Source organism: Plecotus auritus (assembly GCF_963455305.1).
Source record: "Plecotus auritus genome assembly, chromosome: 8".
In the NCBI taxonomy this organism is placed as follows: Eukaryota; Metazoa; Chordata; class Mammalia; order Chiroptera; family Vespertilionidae; genus Plecotus; species Plecotus auritus.
In genome coordinates, this window is record NC_137782.1 from 111463767 (window position 1) to 111485254 (window position 21488).

Sequence of the window (21488 nt, forward strand, 5' to 3'; positions counted from 1 at the left end):
GGCTCTTGTTAGGCCAGGCCAGGCCCCTCGTCTGCTCCCAGCTCACTCTGAGAGCTGAAAGGCTCTATATACACAGCCTCAGGAGCCAGAGCTCTTCCGCTCAGCCCAGCGCAGTGCCTGAAGTTCCAGAGCTCAGGGCTGTTTCCCCATTTGTAAATGAGGTCAGTCCCTTCTCCGGGATTGTGAGAAGGAAATCGTGCATAGTGGAGCTGCAGGGCACAGTGCACGGAGGTTTTCGAGGCAGCACGCTCACATTTAGCCCTGGGCACTTGCTGACACCCAAGCAAGGCACAGTACTGTGTCCAGCTCCAAGCGGATATGTGTAATCCCCAGAGCAGCCTCTAGAGGGCGCCGCTACAACAGCTCTGAGAAGCCTGTACCCAAGTACCACCGCCAGTGGACACCACCAGAGGCTGCCGTGGCTTTGCAGATGAAGGGGACCCTGCACACAACAGGTAGCTCTCACACTGCTCCTTACCAGGGGACTTGACCCAGCACCCCTCTTTCTCAACCACTGAGACTCCAGAGGCTTGGAGAGGTAGGCATTACATGGGTGTGTGTGGGAGCTGGAGCTCACGCAACTACTCACAGGTACCTGAACTGGCATCCGGCAGCTCCCAGGAGGGGTCGGAGAATTGGGACGTTCCCCCCTGCAGAGCCTGAGAGTGTTCCCAACAGCGGTGCCCATCCCCCCCAGCTTCCCCGTCGCCATCCCCAGCTTGGAGGGCAGGTGCCTCACCTGTGCCGTCTGAGCTACTTGAGTTGGAGGCTGGGCAGGATGGCCTTCAGCCCTGGCAGCCACCCCCTGCTGCCAGACATGTTGTGTGCCCTGTCCAGGTTTGTCATACTTAGTGGTCTTGTATTCCTGGCCTTCTCACCTGACAACTAAGGGGTGGTCACACTAACTGCCCCTCCAAGGTCTGAGGTTGTAAGCACCCCAGAGGGCAGGGTGAGTTCCAGGGGAGCTAGGAAAGGCCACCCATTGACCAATCTGAGGCCAGAAGTCAGGAATCTGCTACCCCGGTGTCCACCTCCCTGCCCAAGAGGGGCACTGCCTTCCCACTGGCAGCCCCACCCACAAACACGTCTCTGCCTCACCAGCCCTTGAGAAGTCACGCCATGTACACCTCAGGGCAGTGGATTCACACGGGCATTTTATTGGATTTTCTGTGGGTATCTGGATGCCTCAAGCTACTAGCTGGCTTCTCAGCCCCTCACCCTATTCTTGGCCTCCGCTCTGGGGTCCAGCGGGGTGCTGCCAGCTCTGCCCTGCACCAGCTTCTCCTAAGGCCTTTCTACAACTGGACCCCCCCCCCCCCCCGTCCCCAGGCTACCGAGACAAACCCCACTGCCACCCCTGGGCCAGGCTGCCCTCCACGGCTGGGCCCGTTCTTGCATTGGGCACAGCCAAGCTCTCCTGAGGAATGGGCTGGAAGCCCCCTGGCATCTCAGGCTGCATCAGACTCCACAGTGTAGCGCAGAGCTGTGGGCTCCAACCTACAGCTTGGTATTAAGGTGGAAAGAGAAGTGGGGTGCTGCATAGGTTGTGGCAGGTGGCATGTGCCATGCAGATGAGGCTGGGCAATGTCTGTGGCGGAGGGCACTGTCGAAAGGTGCTGGGGAGAAGTGCATAAGGCCAGCGGCCATGGGCGAGGGGGCTGTAGTGGCCAGGAAGTGAGCCGGGAAGGCTGGGATGACCAGGGGGCTAAAGGGGAATGTAGCCTGGCCCTTTAAGGGGTCCGGGGTGCTGGTGAAGTTCAGTGGACAGCGCATCATGGTGCCCCTGTAGGCCTCTGGGAGGGCAGGCCCCAGGGCTGGGCCCAGCAAGCAGGAGACAGCCAAGCCAGGTCCCACAGACTTGGCCCCACACTCCTTGGCATCCACCTCCTTGAGAAAGGGAGGCACTGCCTGCAGTTTTTTGCTGCCAGGGACAAAGCCCTCTTCCTCCCGGCTGCGCTTGCTGAGGCCTGGGCTGCCAGGGAAAGCGGGCAGGGGCACGGGGCTCTCGGCAGAAACCTTGGCCATGGGGGACACCCAGCAGGCTTTGGGCCTGGGGCAGAGGCTGCCTTTTCTGGAGCCACCTCTGTGGAATGCAGAGGGACGGTTGACATCCCCGCCCCAAACCAGCGCCGACTCTTTGACTGGCAGCCCCTCCTCTTTGCCAGGGGACCCCAAGAGCACCCCATCTTTGAGATGGGGAAAGAAGTCCCGGGGGTGCTGGCTGATGGGCTTGAGCACCTTGGTGGGGTAGGCGTGGAAACAGCCGGTGAAGGTGGGGGCTGGCGGGTGGGGGCCCGCCTGAGCCTCCTCCCTGAGGCTGCCACCAGGGCCCTGTGATCCCTCCTGAGGGGCCAGCTGGTGTCTGTGGTTCTCAGGTGACCCTCCTGGGCTCCGGGGACTATCTGGGGGGCGAGCAGCTGGGGACACCTGGGGCTCCCCATTAGGGCTGCCTGCCCCATGGCGACAGCTCTCTGCCTGGCACTGCAAGGCCTCCGCCTTGCTCACCTGGGCCAGGAGCTTCTTTTTGGCCAGTGGTGACATGATGCCATGTGTCTCTTTGCAGTAAAAACTGGACAGGAGCCGCTTGTATGCCTCAGGGCAGCCGCTGGCACCCACGAAGGGCAGAGAGGGCCCGGGAGCTGGGCCTGGCTGTTCGGTTCTGTCCTGCAGTGGCTCCTGGCTGGGGGGCCTCACCAGGTCGATGGGGTCAATCTTGGTCTTTCCTGGCATCATCTAAAATGAGAAAAGGGAGGCCTCAGGCTGGGCGTGAGCCACGCATCTGCGCTGGGCGAGTGGTGCCAGCAGGGCCCGGGGTACCAGCAGCCTCTGTGGACCACTTCTTTGTTGTTCTGTTAATCCTCACCTGTGGCTATTTTTTCCATTGATTTTCAGAGAGTAAGGGAGGGGGAGACAGAGAGAGAGAAACATCAGTGTTAGAGAGACACATGAACTGGTTGCCTCCAACAGGCGCCCCAACCGGGGCTGGGGATCGAGCCTGCAACTGAGGTACGTGCCCTTGACCGGAATCAACCCTGAGACCCTTCATTCCGTGGGCTGACCCTCTAATCACTGAGTCAGACCAGCCAGGGCTCTTACGTTTTCAAAAGATGCCCGGGTCTCAGAATGGACGCAGCCTGGTGTCCGGACACAGGACCCAGAGAGTGGAGTTTGGAGTCAGACCCCATGGGCCTCAAATAGAACTTACACCAACAGATTCGGTGTCCTGGGCAGGGAGCTGTGCGGCCATGCCAAAGTGGGGGGGCTGGGAGGGGGCAGCTGAGAGGCAGGACAGGGAGGCCCTGGCTCACCTGGTGGCCCTGGGGCTCGGGGCTCACCTGACCCAGCTGCTCCTCCTTGGCCTTCAGCCTCTCAGTGGCCCCGTCGTCCCCTCGAGGCTCCTTGGCCATCTTGTATTGCTTCCTGGGCTTGGAGGGGGGCAGGGGCTTGTCATCCTCCCCCTTCAGGTGCCGCACGTATGGGAGGACCAGCCTGAGGAGGAGCGGCACGTCCACCAGGAGGCCAGGACCGGCAGGCACCCGCCTTGTTCCTCCTACAGCCTCGCACACTTCTGTGGACAGTGCAGGCAGCCAGGGCCTCCTCTTCCTGCTTGCCCGGGAGGCCTGCAGCCTGGCTGCCGGCAGGGGCTCCCCTGAGTGGCAGGGCGTATGCCCCACACCCCACTGCTCATCCTGCCCCACCCCTGTCCACAGTATATTCTCAGGCACTCCACTCCTGCACCACACCCCTGGGAGGGCAGGGCCGTCCTGGAACAGCCCCAGCCGCACCTCTCGTAGTGGCGCCGAGTGCACGTGGCCGCGCTGGTGCTGCCTGGGCTGCCCCCCAGCTCGTCATACACGTTCTTCCAGAGGCGGCGGCCGGTCACCTGCAAGGGCACCAGGTGAGGCAGGGTGCCCGCTAGCAGTGGGGCCAGGTTGAGGTTACTGGAGGGGCTCATCTGGCGGCAGGCCAGCACCCCATCCCCCACCCCTGCCACGGGACTGCTGGCCCAAGCAGCTTCCCGAGCTCACGAAGGCAGAACAGATGGGCAAAGAGGAAACTTGCTTTGAGCAGCAAAGTACCAGCGGGCAAGGCGAGCCCTCTCCCTCCCTCTGCATGTAGGGGCGCTGGAGAGGGGCAGGACCCGGGCCCTGCCTCCTCCTGTCTGGAGGCAAGGGCAGCTCCACTGGGCTCGTCCTCTTTCCCAGCTGCCCCTGGGTACAGCTGGGATGTGCGGGAGACCAGCCTGCTGAGGACTCAGAGGTGCCTTCCTTACCATCTCATAGGCCCCCAGCTTCTCCACAGCCTTGTAGATCTTCCACAGGTTAACTGGAGAAAAGAGAGGGGAGGGCGCTGTCAGTCTCTGCCACAGGAGGGGCGGCCCGCAGCCCATTCCCATGGCCCTGTCAGGCAGGCACAGAACCAGGGCCACTGCGATGGACAGCAGGCTGGGCGGGCCCTGGGCACTGCTGCCCAGTGGCCAGTGAGGGTGGAGATCCAGCCCCGCCCGTTGCCAGCCCAGCACAGGAAGGGGGTACCTTATATGTAACCCTGTGGGCTGGTAGTGTCAGGGTCACCAGAGTGGAGATGCCTGCCCCAACGCCCTGCCTAGCTGGGGTCCCCTACCGGGCCCGCCCTCCCTGCCTGCACCCCAGGGACGCACTCTGCTTGAAGCCAAGATGGGGCACTCTCTCGATGGGCGTGTGTCGCTCCTTCATGAACTTGTAGAGGCTGACCAGGAAGGCCTGCTCCTCCTCCCGCTCCTGCGCCTCCTCCCGCTCCCCGCCTGTCTCAGGGCAGTCCTAGGGAAAGAGCAGGAGGTATAGGGATCAGCCCCCGGTGGGTGGCTGGGAACAGGCTGAACCACTGGGCTCCAACCCCAGGTCCCACAGGAGGGAGCAGGCCCCTAGCAGCCAGCCTATTGCTCGGGCTGGATGATTGTTCTGGTGCCAGAGAGATGCTGCTGTCCCCAACCCCAGGCCAGGTCCATGGAGGCTGGCTCCTGAGATGGCCGTAGCCTCGCACCTTCTCCAGGCCTCTCTCCAGGCACAGGTCACCTCTGTCTTTTTAAAAACCGTGTATTTTTATTGATTTCAGAGAGGAAGGGAGGAGAGAGAGATAGAAACATCAATGATGAGAGAGAATCATGGATCAGCTGCCTCCTGCACGCCCCACACTGGGGATCAAGCCCACAACTCGGCATGTGCCCTGACTTGGAATCTAACCATGACCTCCTGGTTCATAGGTCGATGCTCAACCACTGAGCCAGGCTGGTCAGGCCAGATCACCTCTTTATCTGGCTTTAAATCGGTTACATCTATGTCTCAGCTCCTCTACCAGACTGAGTTCCTGGAGACAGGCTTGTGTCTCTAGGCCCCCAAATGGCCCCAGGGGTCAAAGCTGAAGGAGCAGCCTTGGCTGGGTGGCTCAGTTGGTTGGAGCATCGTCCCGTACACCCAAAGGATGTGCATACAGGAGGCAGCAGCTTAATGTTTCTCTCCCCCACTCTCCTTTCTCTAAAATCAATAAACATACTGGGTGAGGATTAAAAATAAAAAAAGGTAAAAGAACAAAGGTGCTTGTGCTTTCCGGCACTGGGGGCTGCTTAGCCGGGCCTGTGCCCAGCCAGCCTTTGCCATGGTGCCTCCCTCCCTGACCCACCAGTCTGTGCTGACCTCAGGGAGGAGGAGCCGCCTCCTGGGTTCCTGGCACACTGTCGAATGCACAGGACTTTTGGCTTCTGCTCTCAGAGGTGCAGTTTCTACTGGTGCTGTGCATCTGGCTAGTGGCTCAGGGCGGGGGGTACGGTTGGGCTGGGGCTGAGGGCTCAGGGAACAGAAGTTCCCAGGTCGTGGGTAGGAGGCCCCAAATACCAGAAGGACCTGGAACAGCACAGAGAGCCATGCGTTCCCCAGATACTCCACCAAGTGCCGTTTCCATGTTCTTTTTTTTTTTTTTTTAAATATATTTTATTGATATTTCACAGAGAGGAAGGGAGAGAGATAGAGAGCTAGAAACATCGATGAGAGAGAAACATCGATCAGCTGCCTCCTGCACACCTCCCACTGGGGATGTGCCTGCAACCAAGGTACATGCCCTTGACCGGAATCGAACCCGGGACCTTTCAGTCCGCAGGCCAATGCTCTATCCACTGAGCCAAACCGGTTTCGGCACCGTTTCCATGTTCTTGATAAAAACACACAAGCTCACGCGTTACCTATGAAACTAACATACTGGAGACCAAGGCTCTGGGTGGTGCTGCCCCAGAAAGAAGCTCGTCACATGCATTTGTGCTTCTCTGAACTCTACGCAGGCCATTAAACTGTGACCACTTTTCTACATGGATTAGGATTTTCACTCCCGCCTGCCACCAACGCAAACAGCCGAGATGAGTGGGTGCCGAACTGGCCCCTCTGCAGTGTCCCCACAGCTCCTCAGCCTCCCTGACCTCACCCAGTGATGTCGTGTCCACGTTATACGTGTGGGTGGATGGGTGGGGGTAAATGCAGTTTTACATGGTAGGACAGTGCTTTTATCTGTCGTCTGATCAGAGCTCCAGGCAAGCTTCGTTTGACACAGGGTTCCACTATGAAAAAGAAGCCTGACAATCACCCTGGTGAGGGCGAGCCCTCCTGCCTGCCTGGCTCCCACGCCTCCCAGAGCAGGGCCGGGCCCTTCTCCTTGCTCTGCAGCATTGGGGGAGGGAACACATCTCCCTCCTGAGAACTTGGGGGTCTCCAAGTTCACCTGGAAAGGACCCCGGGGAATCACCTAACTCACCTCCAGCTGGATTTGGCTCTGGCTCCTGCTGTGCTCACCATCGGGTTGAGGGGACACAGGTGTGTCTAGGGGGTCATCCCCCTCTGACTGTTTCCTTTTCCCTTCAGCAGGAGATGCTGTGAGGAGAGGAAGAAGAGGGAGAGGGGAGGGGACACATGAGATGCAGGCAGGGAGGAACAGGAGGTGAGGGCAGGCTCCCTGGGGAGGCGCCGGATCTGAAGGGGCCAGGAGGGGAGGGTCCTCTCCCTCCTCGGCTGACCCTCTGCTCTCCCGGGTTCACCCCCATCAGACACCTGCCACTTGTCCTTTCTTGTTCCATATCCCCCCACACCTCCGAAAGAAACCCTAACCAGCTGGGGATCGAGTCGGAGAGGCTGGGCCCCGGCACTGGGGAAACCTGTCTTCAAGGTCTGCCCCACATGCAGGCCGGAGGTTGTCCCAGCAGCTCAGCTGACCTGGGAAAGCCGCTGAGCTGCCATGTGTGTGGGCCCCCAAAGCATCACAGGGGTGCTGGGCCCGTAGTCCTCCAGGAATAATTCAGGAAAGAGTAAGTTCCCGTTTGTGATGCATTGGGCCTTTCCCTGAGCATCTGCAGGTGCCCCTCCTTTCCCCACCTGCAAGGGTCTGGTGACCCTTCAGTTCCCCGATAATCACTTCCTCTGCATGGCCCTTCCCAGCCAAGCACAGTCTCCTGCTTCTGTCTGGCCTCCTCACTCCTCACTCCTCACCACTGTCCTAACTGTCGCCTGGCGGCCAGTGAGGGTGAATGCAGGGGGGAGCCACGGACCCTTCACTCAGGACAGCCATGCGCTGACGGGTGCAAACCTCAATACCCCTGCCACTGCCAAAACACCGCCATGGAAACTGCCCCGAACCACGTGGCAGGCTGGCAGCAGACCCAAGACCAGGAAGCCACATCTTTTGACCACCCTTCCTTCCTTTTTTTCCTTTCCTTTTTTTCTTTTCGTTACTCTAATATGAACTGATCCATAGTCCTGGTTCGCTCCAGGGACTGCTGGGAACCTGTGAGGCTAGCACATCTCCTTAACAACAGACCCCCACCAACATGGCCCACGAGGCCGGGGCCCCCAGAAGCACATGCTATTAGAACCTTTGGCCACTGGATGCTGTCCCCTCCAGTAGCTGTTCACCGAAGGGCCACTATGCCTTATGCCTGCCGTCATTCACGCTGCGTGGGTCCTCGGCTCTGTGACCCCTGGCTCTCTCATTCAGTCCCAGAAGGAATCGTATTTTAAAGAGGGGAAAGCTGAAGCCGGAGAGGGAAACCAGAATTCAGACAAGGTCTGACTGACCCCCATCCACCACTGACCTGGCCACCACTGTGGCTGCTGTGGTTACCACCAACGTTTGCAAAGCCCTGAGGAGGAGCCTCACTAAGCCTGGGAAAGACACCAGTCCTACTGCTTGTCAGAAAGAGACACAGACATCCCCTCAGGCTGGTTTCTGACCACCAGAGACAGGGCTAATCTCCAGAAACAACCAGTTGCTAACAATGACACTCCCACCCTAGCCCTGGCCAGGTGGCTCGGTGGTTGAGTATCGACCCATGAAACAAGAGGTCATGGGTTTGATTCCTGGTCAGGACACATGCCAGGGTTGTGGCCCCATCCCCCCTACTGGGCATGCAGGAGGCAGCCAGTCTGTGTTTCTCTCCCATCGATGTTTCTATCTCTTTATCCCCTTCCCTTCCTCTCTCTTTAAAGTCAATAAGATATAATGATTTTAAAAATATTTTAAAATAAAAAGGTTGTGGGCTCAATTCCCAGTTGGGGCACATACCCAGGTTGCAGGTTTGATCCTCCATCAGGGTTCTTATGGGAGGCAACCAATTGATGTTTCTCTCTCACATTGATGTTTCTCTCTCTCCTTTCCTCTCTCTAAACATATCGGGTGAGGATTAAACAACAACAATGACGCCCCCAGACTGATACTTTTCCTTAGGCAAGTCTGTGCCTGTCTTCCCTCCTGATTCAAGTCCTCCGCCAGCTGTTCGTGAATTCCCAAAGTCTCCCCGTCACGGGAGCACGGCTGCCAGCAGCTTCTCTCCTTTCCCCTCCGCCTCTCCACTCTGCTTTCCCGTCCTCTCCCTTCTGTCCTGCAGGCTCAGATCCTCAGCATCACAGGCCCCTCCCATCTGTCCTGGGGCCTGGGCTTCTCACGGGAGCCTCCTGCAGTTGGCTATGTGACCCTGGCCAGTCACTGCCCTGGTCTCAGAGAAACGGTTGGTGGGAACAGGGCCTGTTAGAATCACCTGGGGCTCATTCTAAAGACACTCATGCCTGTCTGCCCACCCCCACCTGTTTGATTTAAGGTCCTGCTGGGGGCATCAGAGTTTAAAGCTCCCCAGGGGACCCAGGGGGGTGGGCAGCCAGGTTGAGCCCCCTGGCCAGAGGATCTCTAGTCCCCTCTTTGGTGTTCAGTGTTGGTGCTCTGCCTGGGCCACACTCAGAAAGACACCTGGAGGCGGGTGCTCCGGTTACCTGGAAAGGAGGTCACCAACCTGAGCTGTTCAATCTCAGGCAGCAAAGGGATAGAGTGCCTGCCGAGAGCCACAAAGGGACTCTCTTCACCTCTGTGTCCAGCTGAGTCCCCACATGAACTCAGCCTCCATTCTCCCCCAACCAGGGCCTGTATGTCTGCCTTCCTGGCAGGGCCCGGCTGTGGCTGCCACAGCCTTGGATGGTGGAGGGAGAGTCCAGGGTGCCTGGCCCTGGCTGGCTGCCCTAATCACTTCCTTCCCAGTCATTTGTAGACCAGGGCTCCAGGAAATCTGCATTTGCAAAAAGAGTTCTGCTGCAAAAAATAAGTTTAAACTCCCCTGCCAGGGTGATGGGCAAGCCCTCCTACCTGCCCAGCTTCCAGTTCTCACACTTCCCAATGCAGGGCCATGGGTCTCCCAGCCACATCCCGCCTGCAGAGGCAGAGCCCACCTGCCCTGAGGGACGCTGTGGCCATGGAGCCACTGCATGGCTGTCTTGCTCTGAGCTTGTAACAGGCACAGACCCCTCTGAGCACAAAACTCGATGCCCTATTGTAACAGAGGAGGCAGATTCAAGGACCACAGCCCCGCTCCCCACAAGAATGGTGTTCGGACCCTGCTTTTTCCACCAGGAAGCAATAATGACAATAATGGTAATGGTGGCCTCACTGTTTACTTTGAATACACTGGAATCTATAAGGTATGAAAGCGGGACCTAACCATAGTCCTCTCCCCACTGGTTAGGTGGTCCCAGTAGTGACTGAGTGACATCCTTCCCCCCAATAATTTGAAATGCTGCTTTTCCCACGATCTAAAGGCTTCCAGGGAGGACACCTGGGACAGGTTTGGGCTTTCGATTTTGTCCCATTGACTGTGGAATGCTGGGACCCGTGCACACTGTTGTCATTTTTGTGGCTTGGTGAAACCACTTACTATCCAGAGGGCATGTCCCCGGCATTATCCTTCTGTTTACAAAAGGTTCCATCTGAACTTTAGGATAATTTTGTCATATTCCCTTAAGAAAAATACAATACCCACTGGGTTTTGATGGAATTGCATTTAACTCTAGAAATAACTTTGAGAAGAAGCAACACCTTTGGGTGTTGCCTCTTCCTTTTCAGGACCCAGAGGCAGGTCTCCCTTAGCGGGCCTCAGATAGTCCTTGTAAAAGGCCCTGTGTGTCCTTCCTTTTAAGCGTATTCCTCCCATTTTTTGAAGCGAGATGCTAGTGTGAGGAAAGCCTTGATAATCGAGGGTAGGACTTGGCTCCACAGACCCCGACACCCCTCGCTTCCCAGTTGAGAAGAGGACAGAGGAAGGCTGGGCCAGATGAACCTGGCCTCACTGGGCAGGGGATTGCTCAAGACCCTTCCTGTGTTAGGAATCTGAGTTAGGTTCATCCCAGAACCTAAACCCACAGCCGTGCAGAAGTTGGTTTCAGCCTCTGACTCCAACAGAGAGTGCTCCCTACAGCCATTCCCTCCTCCCTTTCCACGCTCTGCGTTCCGGCAACTCGTCAGTGCCCTGGCCGGCCTGGCACTAGGCCTTCTGGCACATGACCTCACAAATATTCCCAGCCACCAGTGGATATTTTCCCTTTTTACAGACAGAATACCTAAGGCTCAGAAAGTCTCAGTAACTTGCCTGGGGCACACAGCTTATTAGCAGCACAGGTGGGATTCAGAACCAGAGCAGTTGGACTGTCCCAAGACACTGAACCCTGAGGTCGGGAGGTTTTTGTTAACAGGAGCAGGGAGACCCAAGTTCCTTATCTGTGCTCAGGGGTACAAAGTTGCCTGCATCCTTGAGCAGTCTGCAGCCTCCCATGACATCATCCTGTAATGTGCTGACAAGAGCTGAAATCAGATGAGGTGCAGAGGAGTGATGGGGAGGGGACTCTGCCACCATATAGGTACATCTTTATCAAGCCAGTCACAGCTTCTGTGTCTTGGTGTCCCCACCTATAAAGTGGCTGTTCTAGACTCCAGAGGCCCACGGTGCTGAGCAGAACAAAGTGAGAAATCAGCTTCCCCACAAACTACAGCCAACCGTGTGTGTGAGCTTGTGAGAGCGTGGATGTGCATGTGAGAGTGCATGTGTCACGTTCAGTGTGAGTGTATGAGAATGTGCATGTGAGAATGTGTGTATGAATGTGACCATGAGAGTGTATAGTGGATATTGTGTATAAATGTGTGTACATGTGTAACTATGCAACTGTGTGTGAGTGCATGTGTGCATGAGTGTGAATGCATGTGTGCATGAGTGTGACACCCCTCTGTGAGGTTTGAGGTCTGTGTCCTACTTGCTCCCCATGTTCCACGGCCCAGAGCAGTGTATGGCAGGACCAGTGCTCCACAGACATCAGCCCCAGAGACCAGCACGAGCCATATGATCACAGACACTGCTGATGCCCAGAGAGGGGCTTGGGCTGTGACAAGTTCAAGGCCATCCAACCAGTCAGTGCCAGGCCACACTACCTCTGCCCAACCCCCCTATCCCTCCCGCTCCAGCCCCACCCAATTCACACTTGGTGTGATGGAAGTGACACTTCCTTTCATGAAAAGTCACCTACTGAGAGCACTGTGTCAACTTAATAATGGTACCAGCAGCCTAAACAACAGCCAGCAGACATGGCCCCACCCCTTCTGAGATGTGTGGCTTGTCCTTCTTAGCTTCAGCTGGAGCCCATACAAAGAAAGGCAGCCTTTGAAGCAGCCAGTCCACTGCGTGGCCCAGGAGTGGCTGCCTGGCAGAGTCCTGTGTGGCACTGCTCCAGGGGGCAGTTTCTGGAGGGCTGCTCTCCAGCCAGCACTGAGGACAGACAGCTGGACATGGACCCCGAAGGCTCAGCGTGCAGCTTCTGCCACAGCCTTGCCTCAGTGTCCCAGCTGCTGTCTCCAGCAAGACAGCCTGGAGAGTATACAAGGAGGGGCGTGGGGCACCGAATGTGGACCACCTTCCAGGCCCCATCAGGACGGGGCCCCTCTTAGCAGCTCTGCCATATCCTGGGGCCCTATTCCTGGACAGGGCTGCATCCCTATGCCCCTGTCGCCCCGTCTGAGTGACATCTGATGAGAACAGTTGCAGCTCCAGCCCCGACCTGTTTCCTGTGCCCGCGAGAACCAGAGCAGCCAGGCCAGGGGCATGTCAAGTCGTGGCCAACAGGACAGGCACAGCCTGACCCCGCGGGAGGTGCGGGAACCAGGCGGGAGCCCGGACTATCCCAGCCAGCCGGTCTCCCACCAGGAGACAGGGGAGGGAGGGGCAGTTTTGGTGGGGGGCGGGTGCTGTCCTCCTCTCCAGGCTAAATCAAAGGAGGGGTGTCTCTTCGAGGCCTTGGAGTGACCTCTGCGACTCCAAGTTCCTAACAGCGACGGGTCCCCGGGCTCGCACAGACTCTGGAACTCCACGGGCCGACCTTCTGGCCGCCATCGCCCACCCCTCCCGTGTCCTGCAGGCGCACGGTGCTAAGAAATGTCGGTTCCCCGCCGGCCGACGACTCCGCAAAGGGACGCAGGCCTGGCCAGCGCGGCGCCTCCGACCCGCACCCGGAGCCCTCGGGGGTCTGCAGGATTGGGGGTGTAGGTGGCGCCCCTTGACGCAGCGGAGGAACCCGATCCCTCCCAGCAGCCTTTCCCTCTGGAGACCCGAGGGGGGTAAAGACGAGAGAGAACAGGAGAGCGGAGGGCGGCGACCCCCTGGCCGCCGCGGGGACAAGGAGGGTGGACGGGAGGCCGAAGGGAGCCCCGGACAGGAAAGGGGAAAGCGAGAGGAAAGCGAGAGAAAGGGTGGGCGAGCAGGCGAGCGCCGGGGACCCGCGCGGCCCGGCGGAAAGAGGAACCAGCGATTCTTCAAAGTGCGCCGAGCGAGTTCTTCAAAACCCGCGCAGCGTCACTTTCAGGAAACGGCGGGCGCGGCGGGCAGCGCGCCTCGGACCCGAGCCTTTCCCGGCCGCGCGGCGGGTTCTGAGAACTGGGGCTGGCGGGTAGGGGGGGCGGGGGGTGGGGGAGGGAGGGGGGCAGGTGGGAGGCCCGGGCGGGGGCAGATAGGAGGGCGGGGGCAGATGGGGAGCGATGGAAGTGGGAGGGGGGGCAGTGGGGAGCGCGGACAAATGGGGTCCCGGAGCAGATGGGGCGGGGGGCAGATTAGGGCGCAGACGGGGGCGGGGAGCGGAGAGACGGCGCGGACAGCTGTCACAACAAATTAGCTGAGGCCAGCGCGAGATTGAAACCGCAGCAGGAAGTGGGATGACAGCGTGAGGACTGTTCGTCTCGGTCAGGAGACGGCGAGAAGAGTTTCGAGATAAACGGCCGGGAAGCCCCGCCGCCAGAACTTTTTGTCTTTCCTTTTTCGAAGAGCGCGCGCCGACACCCGGCCTCCCTCCCGAGCGGGCGGAGGCGCTGGCGCCCCGGGCAGGCTTAGTCCCGGGGCCAGCGGGGTCCCCACGCCCCAGCCCCGCTCCGCTCTCCGAGGTGGCGCCCACGCCGCGAGGCCCGGGCAGACCCAGCGCCGCAGCCCCGCGCTCCCCGCGGGCCGCCAGCCCGTTCCCGCCGGCCGCGAGCGGCTTACCCATGGCCCCGCGAGGTCCCGCGGTGCGCCGAGCCCTCCACACGCGCAGATCCCGTACCCCACGCTCCGGGCGCACTGGCCGCCTCGCCGTCCCGCCCCGCCCCGCCCCGCCCCGCCCCGGCCGGCTCCGCCCCGCAGGCTCCGCCCCGCCCCCAACACCGCACTTACCCCCGCCCCTCTCCGACTCTGGTTGGTGGGTCCGAGTCTCCGCGAGGAGCAGCGGCCGCCCCCTGAGCCCGGCGTACTCTGGGAGTTGTAGTGTGCTCTCCAGGCTCCTCACCTTAAAGCAGGACCCTCAGAATCACTGCTGCTTGTAGAGGCACATCTGGAGGCTTGGGAAAGTCCTCCTGTCAGCAGACCACTGCGGGGTGGGCGGCATAAGCAAAGTGCTGCTGACTGACTTGAACTGGGTCCAGCTCAACATTGAAGTAGAGGTGGTGAGTGTTAGCTCAAGAAGGACCCCAGCCCAAACTAGCAAGTCCTTGCCAAAGCTCTGTGGGGTCCTAGACATGCCTAGAACAGGAAACGTGCCTTTGGTGGCCAATGTCCACATATGTCATGAAGACAGAGCGTGTCAGCTACATATGCCATGGCCCTTGCTTGGAGAAGTGAGGATGAGGTTTAGTTGGGAGAGGGGGGCCAGAGGAGATGCTGAGCCGTCTGAGGAGAACAACTTGCCTGACATGTGCACTGGCCATGTGCACATCACAGAAGAGGAAACTGATGCTTGGGTCTGAGAGCCCTGGTCTCGAAGCACCATCCACAAAAACCAAAAGAGGGAGCAACCCAGTGTCCACTGATGGGTGAATGGGTAAACTGGAGTATTTGCAGACAATGTGATGGAATATTACTCAGTTTTAAAAGGAATACATATGCTACAACATGAATGAACCTCAAAGACATTATGCTGAGTGAAATAAACGAGACACAAAGGGACAAATACTGTATGATCCCACTTATATGAAGTATTAAAGTCAAATTCATAGAGACAAATAGTAGAATGGTGGTTGCCAGAGGCTGGGTGGAGGGAAAATGGGGCGTTTAATAAGTATAGTTTTAGTTTTGCCAGATGAAAAAGTTCTGGAGACAGATGGTGGTGATGGTTGCACAACAATGTGAATGTACTTAATGCCACGGAACTGTACACTTAAAAATGGTTAAAGTGGTAAATTTTATGTGATATTTACTTTACCACAATTCTGAAAAAGAGCCTAAGGTCTCAGCGTGTGGCCAGCTAGGACTTGGACTTTGTTCCTAACACAAACACTCACAATTTTTTGTTGATTAGTTTTGAAACAACAGTTCTATGCCTTCCACACCATCACTGTCTTCATTTTATAGGGTAAACTGAGGTTCTGGGAGGTTCATTAGCTCAGTTGGCACAGCTGGTAAGTGATGGAGCCTGAGCTACACCCACCCATTGCGGCTCCAGAAGAGGCCTCCTTCACCACTCCCCTCAGGCATCTCTTGGCAGTGCTGTGAATAGAATCAGGACCATGGCCCGAGGAGGAGAAGGAGAGCATAAGGGGGAACCCTGAGCCCTGGTGAGGAAGCAGGGAGCCAGTGGATGTCCAGTTGGTAGCTGGAACTGAGGCCTGGAATACAGGAGCAAGGCACAGACTGCAATTACAGATGGCTAAGGAGCCCTCATACCCAGGCACCCACCAACTCTGTTTGCAACTATTTCCGCCCAGCCGTCACCCTAAACAAAGGACCTTGGCTGCAGGTTGGAGATCCTGGAGCCCTTGCCTCACTCTCTGGCCCTAGTATGGAAGACCTCTCCAGGCTCAGCCCAGAGTGGGTGACACTGTGGCCTACTACCTCCTAATGGGTTGGATGGGTTGGTTTGTAAGAGGCAGCACCTATAGATTTGGTAGCAGACACATCACTGATGATATTTACTAACTGCCCCAAACAGTCATTACAATGGTGATCATGATAAATAGTGCACCCCACTTCCCCATTTACAAGTTGTCGGAGAGAGCTGAGATTGTGGTGGCAGACACTACTATGAAATGCTATCAGAAAGCTTAACAGACTCCTAGTCCCGCCTTCATCCATTCTATAAAGATCGATTGCCTATGGTTCGGGATGGAGACCTGGCTGCTGCCCTCCAGATCAGAGTCTCGACCAACTCCTCCCTCCTGGATTGGATACCCCCTCTTATGAGGAACTCACTACCTTACACAGCAGCAGCTCATCCCACATAGGATAGAGTTATTCTGCCATACAAACAGCCAAGCACACTCTTAGATAGTGACTGTTGTGCAAAGCCTCAGTGAGGCAACACTGCTTGTGCCAACCTGGGAACAATACAATCTAAACGTAATTGTCTGCTGAGGAAACTGTTTGCAGTAGAAAGTAATTTACAACGGCCAATAAATCTCGCCTAGGAATGACATCTTGGTTTGCTTCCCTAAAAGCATAAACACTTCGTTGCTTTAGCCACTAACATACCTCTACTTCCTGCCCACAGCCAGCCTCCAACCACCAGATCCTGCTAGAGAGCAGTTGCCTTGGCCCTTAATGTCTTGGTGTCTCTCTGTATGTCTCAATACACACACACACACACATACACAACCACCACATGCCACTAATAAATGCATTCTTCCTATAAAAACATTCAGTCATTGCTCTCTGGCATCACTCCAAATTCAGTTTCCTCCCTGCCCCAGAGATAAGGACTGTTATCAGATTGGGTGAAATCTTCCAGAATTTTCCTGAGGTGTTTTCATAAATACATGCATCCATGGTGTAGAAAAATATGTAACTTTGTTTTATGAGTACGTATTTTAAAATAAATGATGCCATTCTAATTGTTGCATTCTGCAACTTGCTTTCCCCCCATCAGTATATTTTGGAGATTCCTCCACTTCAGAACACATCTGCTTCTCGAATGAGACAGGCTGTGTGACTTGGTGTGGTTACCACAATATCTTTATTTAATCCCCCTAAATGGTGCTTAACCTTTTTTTTTTTCTTGATTTTTTTTTATTAAGGTATTATATGTGTACATATCTTACCATTGCCCCCCCCACCCCACTCCCATACATGCCTCACCCCCCAATGTTTTGCATCCGTTGGTTACTCTTATATACATGCATATAAGTCCTTCAGTTGATCTCTTATTTCCCCCACCTCTCCCTAACCTTACTGCTGTAATTTGACAGTCTGTTTGATGCTTTACTGCCTCTGTATCTATCTTTTTGTTCATCAGTTTATAATGTTTTTCATTATCCCCAAATGAGTGAGATCATGTGGTATTTTTCTTTCATTGACTGGCTTATTTCACTTAGCATAATGTTCTCTAATTCCATCCAGGTGCCTACAAATGGTAGTAATTCCTTCTTTTTTATGGCAGCATAGTATTCCATTGTGTAGATGTACCATAGTTTTCTGATCCAGTCATCTGCTGACGGGCACTTAGGCTGTTTCCAAATCTTAGCTATGGTAAATTGTGCTGCTATGAACATAGGGGTGCATATATCCTTTCTGATTGGTGTTTCTAGTTTCTTAGGATATATTCCCAGGAGTGGGATTACTGGGTCAAATGGGAGTTCCATTTTCAGTTTTTTGAGGAAACTCCATACTGTTCTCCACAGTGGCTGCACCAGTCTGCATTCCCACCAGCAGTGCACGAGGGTTCCTTTTTCTCCGCATCCTCGCCAACACTTGTCGTTTGTTGATTTGTTGATGATAGCCATTCTGACAGGTGTGAGATGGTATCGCATTGTCGTTTTGATTTGCATCTCTCGGATAATTAGTGACTTTGAGCATGTTTTCATGTGTCTCTTGGCCCTCCTTCTGTCTTCTTTCGAAAAGATTCTATTTAGGTCTGTTGCCCATTTTTTTATTGGATCATTTATCTTCCTTTTATTAAGTTGTATAAGCTGCCTGTAGATGTTGGAGATTAAACCTTTATCAGTGATAACATTTGCAAATATGTTCTCCCATACAGTGGGGTTTCTTGTTGTTTTGTTGATGGTTTCTTTTGCTGTGAAAAAGCTTTTTTTTTTTTTTTTTAAATATATTTTATTGATATTTCACAGAGAGGAAGGGAGAGGGATAGAGAGCTAGAAACATCGATGAGAGAGAAACATCTATCAGCTGCCTCCTGCACACCTCCCACTGGGGATGTGCCCGCAACCAAGGTACATGCCCTTGACCGGAATCGAACCCGGGACCTTTCAGTCCGCAGGCCGACGCTCTATCCACTGAGCCAAACCGGTTTCGGCGTGAAAAAGCTTTTTATTTTGATGTAGTCCCATTTGTTTATTTTCTCTTTGGCTTCCATTGCCCTAGGGGCAGTATCAGTGAAAAAGTTCTTTTGGCATATGTCTGAGATTTTGCTGCCTGTAGATTCCTCCAGTATTTTTATGGTTTCCCGTCTTATATTTAAGTCCTGTACCCATTTTGAGTTTATTTTTGTGTATGGTGTAAGTTGGTGATCTAGTTTCATTTTTTTTGCATGTATCTGTCCAATTTTCCCAACACCATTTATTAAAGAGACTGTCTTGACTACATTGTATGCTCATGCCTCCTTTGTCAAATATTAAATGCGCATATTGGTTTGGGTCGATATCTGGATTCTCTATTCTGTTCCATTGATCTATATGTCTGTTCTTGTGCCAGTACCAGGCTGTTTTGAGGACAGTGGCTTTGTAATACAGCTTGAAATCTGGTATTGAGATCCCTCCTACTTTATTCTTCTTTCTCAGGATTGCTGTGGCTATTCGGGGTCTTTTTTTATTCCAGATGAATTTTTGGAGAGTTCTTTCTAGGTCTGTGAAATATGCAGTTGGTATTTTTTTTTTAAATATATTTTATTGATTTTTTACAGAGCGGAAGGGAGAGGAGGGATAGAGAGTTAGAAACATCGATGAGAGAAACATCGATCAGCTGCCTCTTACACGCCCCCCACTGGGGACGTGCCCGCAACCAAGGTACATGCCCTTGACCGGAATCGAACCTGGGACCCTTGAGTCTGCAAGCCGACGCTCTATCCACTGAGCCAAACCGGTTTTGGCTGCAGTTGGTATTTTAATGGGGAGTGCATTGAATCTATAGATTGTTTTGGGTAGTATGGACATTTTAATGATGTTGATTCTACCAATCCATGAACATGGTATGTTCTTCCATCTGTTTACATCTTCCTCTATCTCTTTTTTCAGTGTCCTGTAGTTTTCCGCATATAGGTCTTTTACCTCCTTGGTTAGGTTTATTCCTAAGTATCTTAATTTTTTTGGTGCGATGGAAAATGGGATTGCTTTTTTAGTCTCTCTTTCTGTAAGTTCACTGTTGGTGTATAGAAATGCCATAGATTTCTTGGTGTTAATTTTGTATCCTGCTACATTGCCGAATTCATTTATTAAGTCTGTTAGTTTTTTGATGGAGTCTTTTGGGTTTTTAATGTACAATATCATGTCATCTGCAAATAAGGACAGCTTTACTTCTTCTTTTCCAATTTGGATGCCTTTTATTTCTTCTTCTTGTCTAATTGCAGTGGCTAATACTTCCAGTACTATGTCAAACAGGAGTGGTGAGAGTGGGCATCCCTGTCTTGTTCCTGTTCTTAGGGGAAATGGTTTTAGTTTTTGCCCATTGAGTATGATGTTAGCTGTGGGTTTATCATATATAGCTTTTATTATGTTGAGGTATGATCCTTCTATTCCCACCTTGTTGAGAGTTTTTATCAAGAAAGGGTGTTGGATTTTGTCAAATGCTTTTTCTGCATCAATTGATATGACTATGTGATTTTTATCTCTCAATTTGTTTATGTGATGTATCACATTTATTGATTTGCGGATATTGAACCATCCTTGCATTCCTGGGATAAACCCTACTTGGTCATGGTGTATGATCTTTCTGATGTACTGCTGGATCCTATTTGCTAGAATTTTGTTGAGGATTTTGGCATCTACATTCATGAGGGATATTGGCCTGTAATTCTCCTTCATTGTGTTGTCTTTATCTGGTTTTGGTATTAGGGTGATGCTGGCTTCATAGAAGGAGCTTGGAAGTGTTCCTTCCTCTTGAATTTTTTGGAATAGTCTGAGGAGGATAGGTTTTAGTTCTTCCTTGAATGTTTGGTAGAACTCTCCTGTGAAGCCATCTGGCCCCGGGCTTTTGTTTGCCGGAAGCTCTTTGATGACTGCTTCAATTTCTTCCATAGTTACTGGCATGTTGAGCTGTTTAGATTCTTCCTGATTGAGTTTTGGAAGGTTATATTTTTCTAGGAATATGTCCATTTCCTCCAGGTTGTCCAGTTTGTTGGAATAGAGTTGTTCGTAGTATTTTTTAACAATCCTTTGTATTTCGGCGGGATCTGTTGTTATTTCACCTCTTTCATTTCTGATCTTGTTTATTTGGGTCCTCTCTCTTTGCTTCTTGGTGAGCCTGGCTAGAGGTTCATCAATCTTGTTTATCCTTTCAAAGAACCAGCTCTTGGTTTTGTTGATCATTTGTATTGTTTCTTTGGTCTCTATGTCGTTTATCTGTGCTCTGATCTTTATTATTTCCTTCCTTCTGCTTACACTGGGCTTTTCTTGTTGCTCTTTTTCTAACTCGTTGAGTTGTTGGGTTAGGTAATTTATTACCCCTGTTTCTTGTTTTTTGCAGTAGGCTTGTAGAGCTATGAACTTCCCTCTCAAGACTGCTTTCGCTGTGTCCCATAGATTTTGGATTGTAGTGTTTTCATTGTCATTTGTTGTCATGATGTTTTTTATTTCTTCTTTGATCTCTCTGGTAACCCAGTCATGGTTTAATAGCATGCTGTTTAGTCTCCATGTGTTTGATTTCTTTGGGTTGTTTTTATTGTAGTTGATTTCCAGTTTTATGCCACTGTGGTCTGAGAAGTTGCTTGATATGATTTCTATCTTCTTGAATTTGAAGAGACTTTGCCTATGTCCCAACATATGGTCTATCTTTGAAAATGACCCATGTGCACTTGAGAAGAATGTATATTCTGTGGCTTTGGGGTGAAATGTTCTGAAGATGTCAATTAATTCCATCTGGTCTGGTGAGTCATTTAGGATTGATGTATCTTTGCTGATGTTTTGTTTAGATGATTTGTCCAATGGTGATAGTGGGGTATTAAAGTCTCCTACTATGATTGTATTGCTGTCAATCTCTCCCTTGATTATGTATTTGGGTGCTCCTGTATTGGGTGCATATATGTTTACCAGAGTTATTTCTTCTTGTTGGATTGCTCCCTTTAGTATTATAAAATGGCCTTCCTTATCTCTTGTTATGTCCTTCAGTTTGAGATCTAATTTGTCAGAAATAAGTATTGCTACCCCAGCTTTTTTTTCAGTTCCATTTGCCTGGAAAACCTTTTTCCATCCCTTCACCCTCAGTCTGTGTGCGTCTTTTTTTCTGAGGTGGGTTTCTTGTAGACAGCAGATATATGGGTCGTGTTTTCTTATCCAATCCGTTACCCTGTGTCTTTTGATTGGGGCATTTAATCCATTTACGTTTAAAGTTATTATTGATAGGTACTTATTTGTCGCCATTCCTATTCTTTACCCCTGTGTTACTTCTTCGCTTCCTGTTCCTTTCTTTCTTTCTTTCTTTCTTTCTTTTTTTTTTTTTTTTTTACAGCAGACCCTTTAGCATTTCTTGCATTGCTGGTTTGGTGGTAATA

The 21488-nt window shown here is 53.2% G+C and overlaps 1 protein-coding gene across 3 annotated transcripts; it reads right to left on the reverse strand.

Annotated features, from left to right (window-relative positions):
• Positions 1-1138: 1138 nt before the first annotated feature.
• ARID5A (AT-rich interaction domain 5A) lies at positions 1139-13965 on the reverse strand. 3 transcript variants are annotated; one of them, XM_080683819.1, is made up of 7 exons: positions 13847-13939; positions 6778-6893; positions 4661-4799; positions 4274-4326; positions 3786-3883; positions 3336-3489; positions 1139-2733 (listed from the first exon to the last, which is right to left on the reverse strand). In XM_080683819.1, exons 1-7 carry the CDS (start codon positions 13848-13850, stop codon positions 1498-1500), a joined length of 1800 nt encoding a protein of 599 aa, XP_080539945.1. In that variant the 5' UTR covers positions 13851-13939; the 3' UTR covers positions 1139-1497. The 3 variants fall into 3 exon arrangements, with proteins under 3 accessions (XP_080539945.1, XP_080539947.1, XP_080539946.1); XM_080683821.1 differs by lacking the exon at positions 4661-4799 and having other exon boundaries at positions 13847-13965; XM_080683820.1 differs by lacking the exons at positions 3336-3489; positions 3786-3883 and having other exon boundaries at positions 13847-13949.
• Positions 13966-21488: the final 7523 nt, after the last annotated feature.

Bases quoted from the DNA above. Each gene is read 5' to 3' on its own strand.
- ARID5A (XM_080683819.1), bottom strand. The intron at 3,490-3,785 runs GTGCGGCTGGGG...GCTCCTCCTCAG, and splicing joins ACTCGGCGCCACTACGAGAG to GCTGGTCCTCCCATACGTGC. The intron at 2,734-3,335 runs GTGAGCCCCGAG...TTCTCATTTTAG, and splicing joins AGGAGGAGCAGCTGGGTCAG to ATGATGCCAGGAAAGACCAA.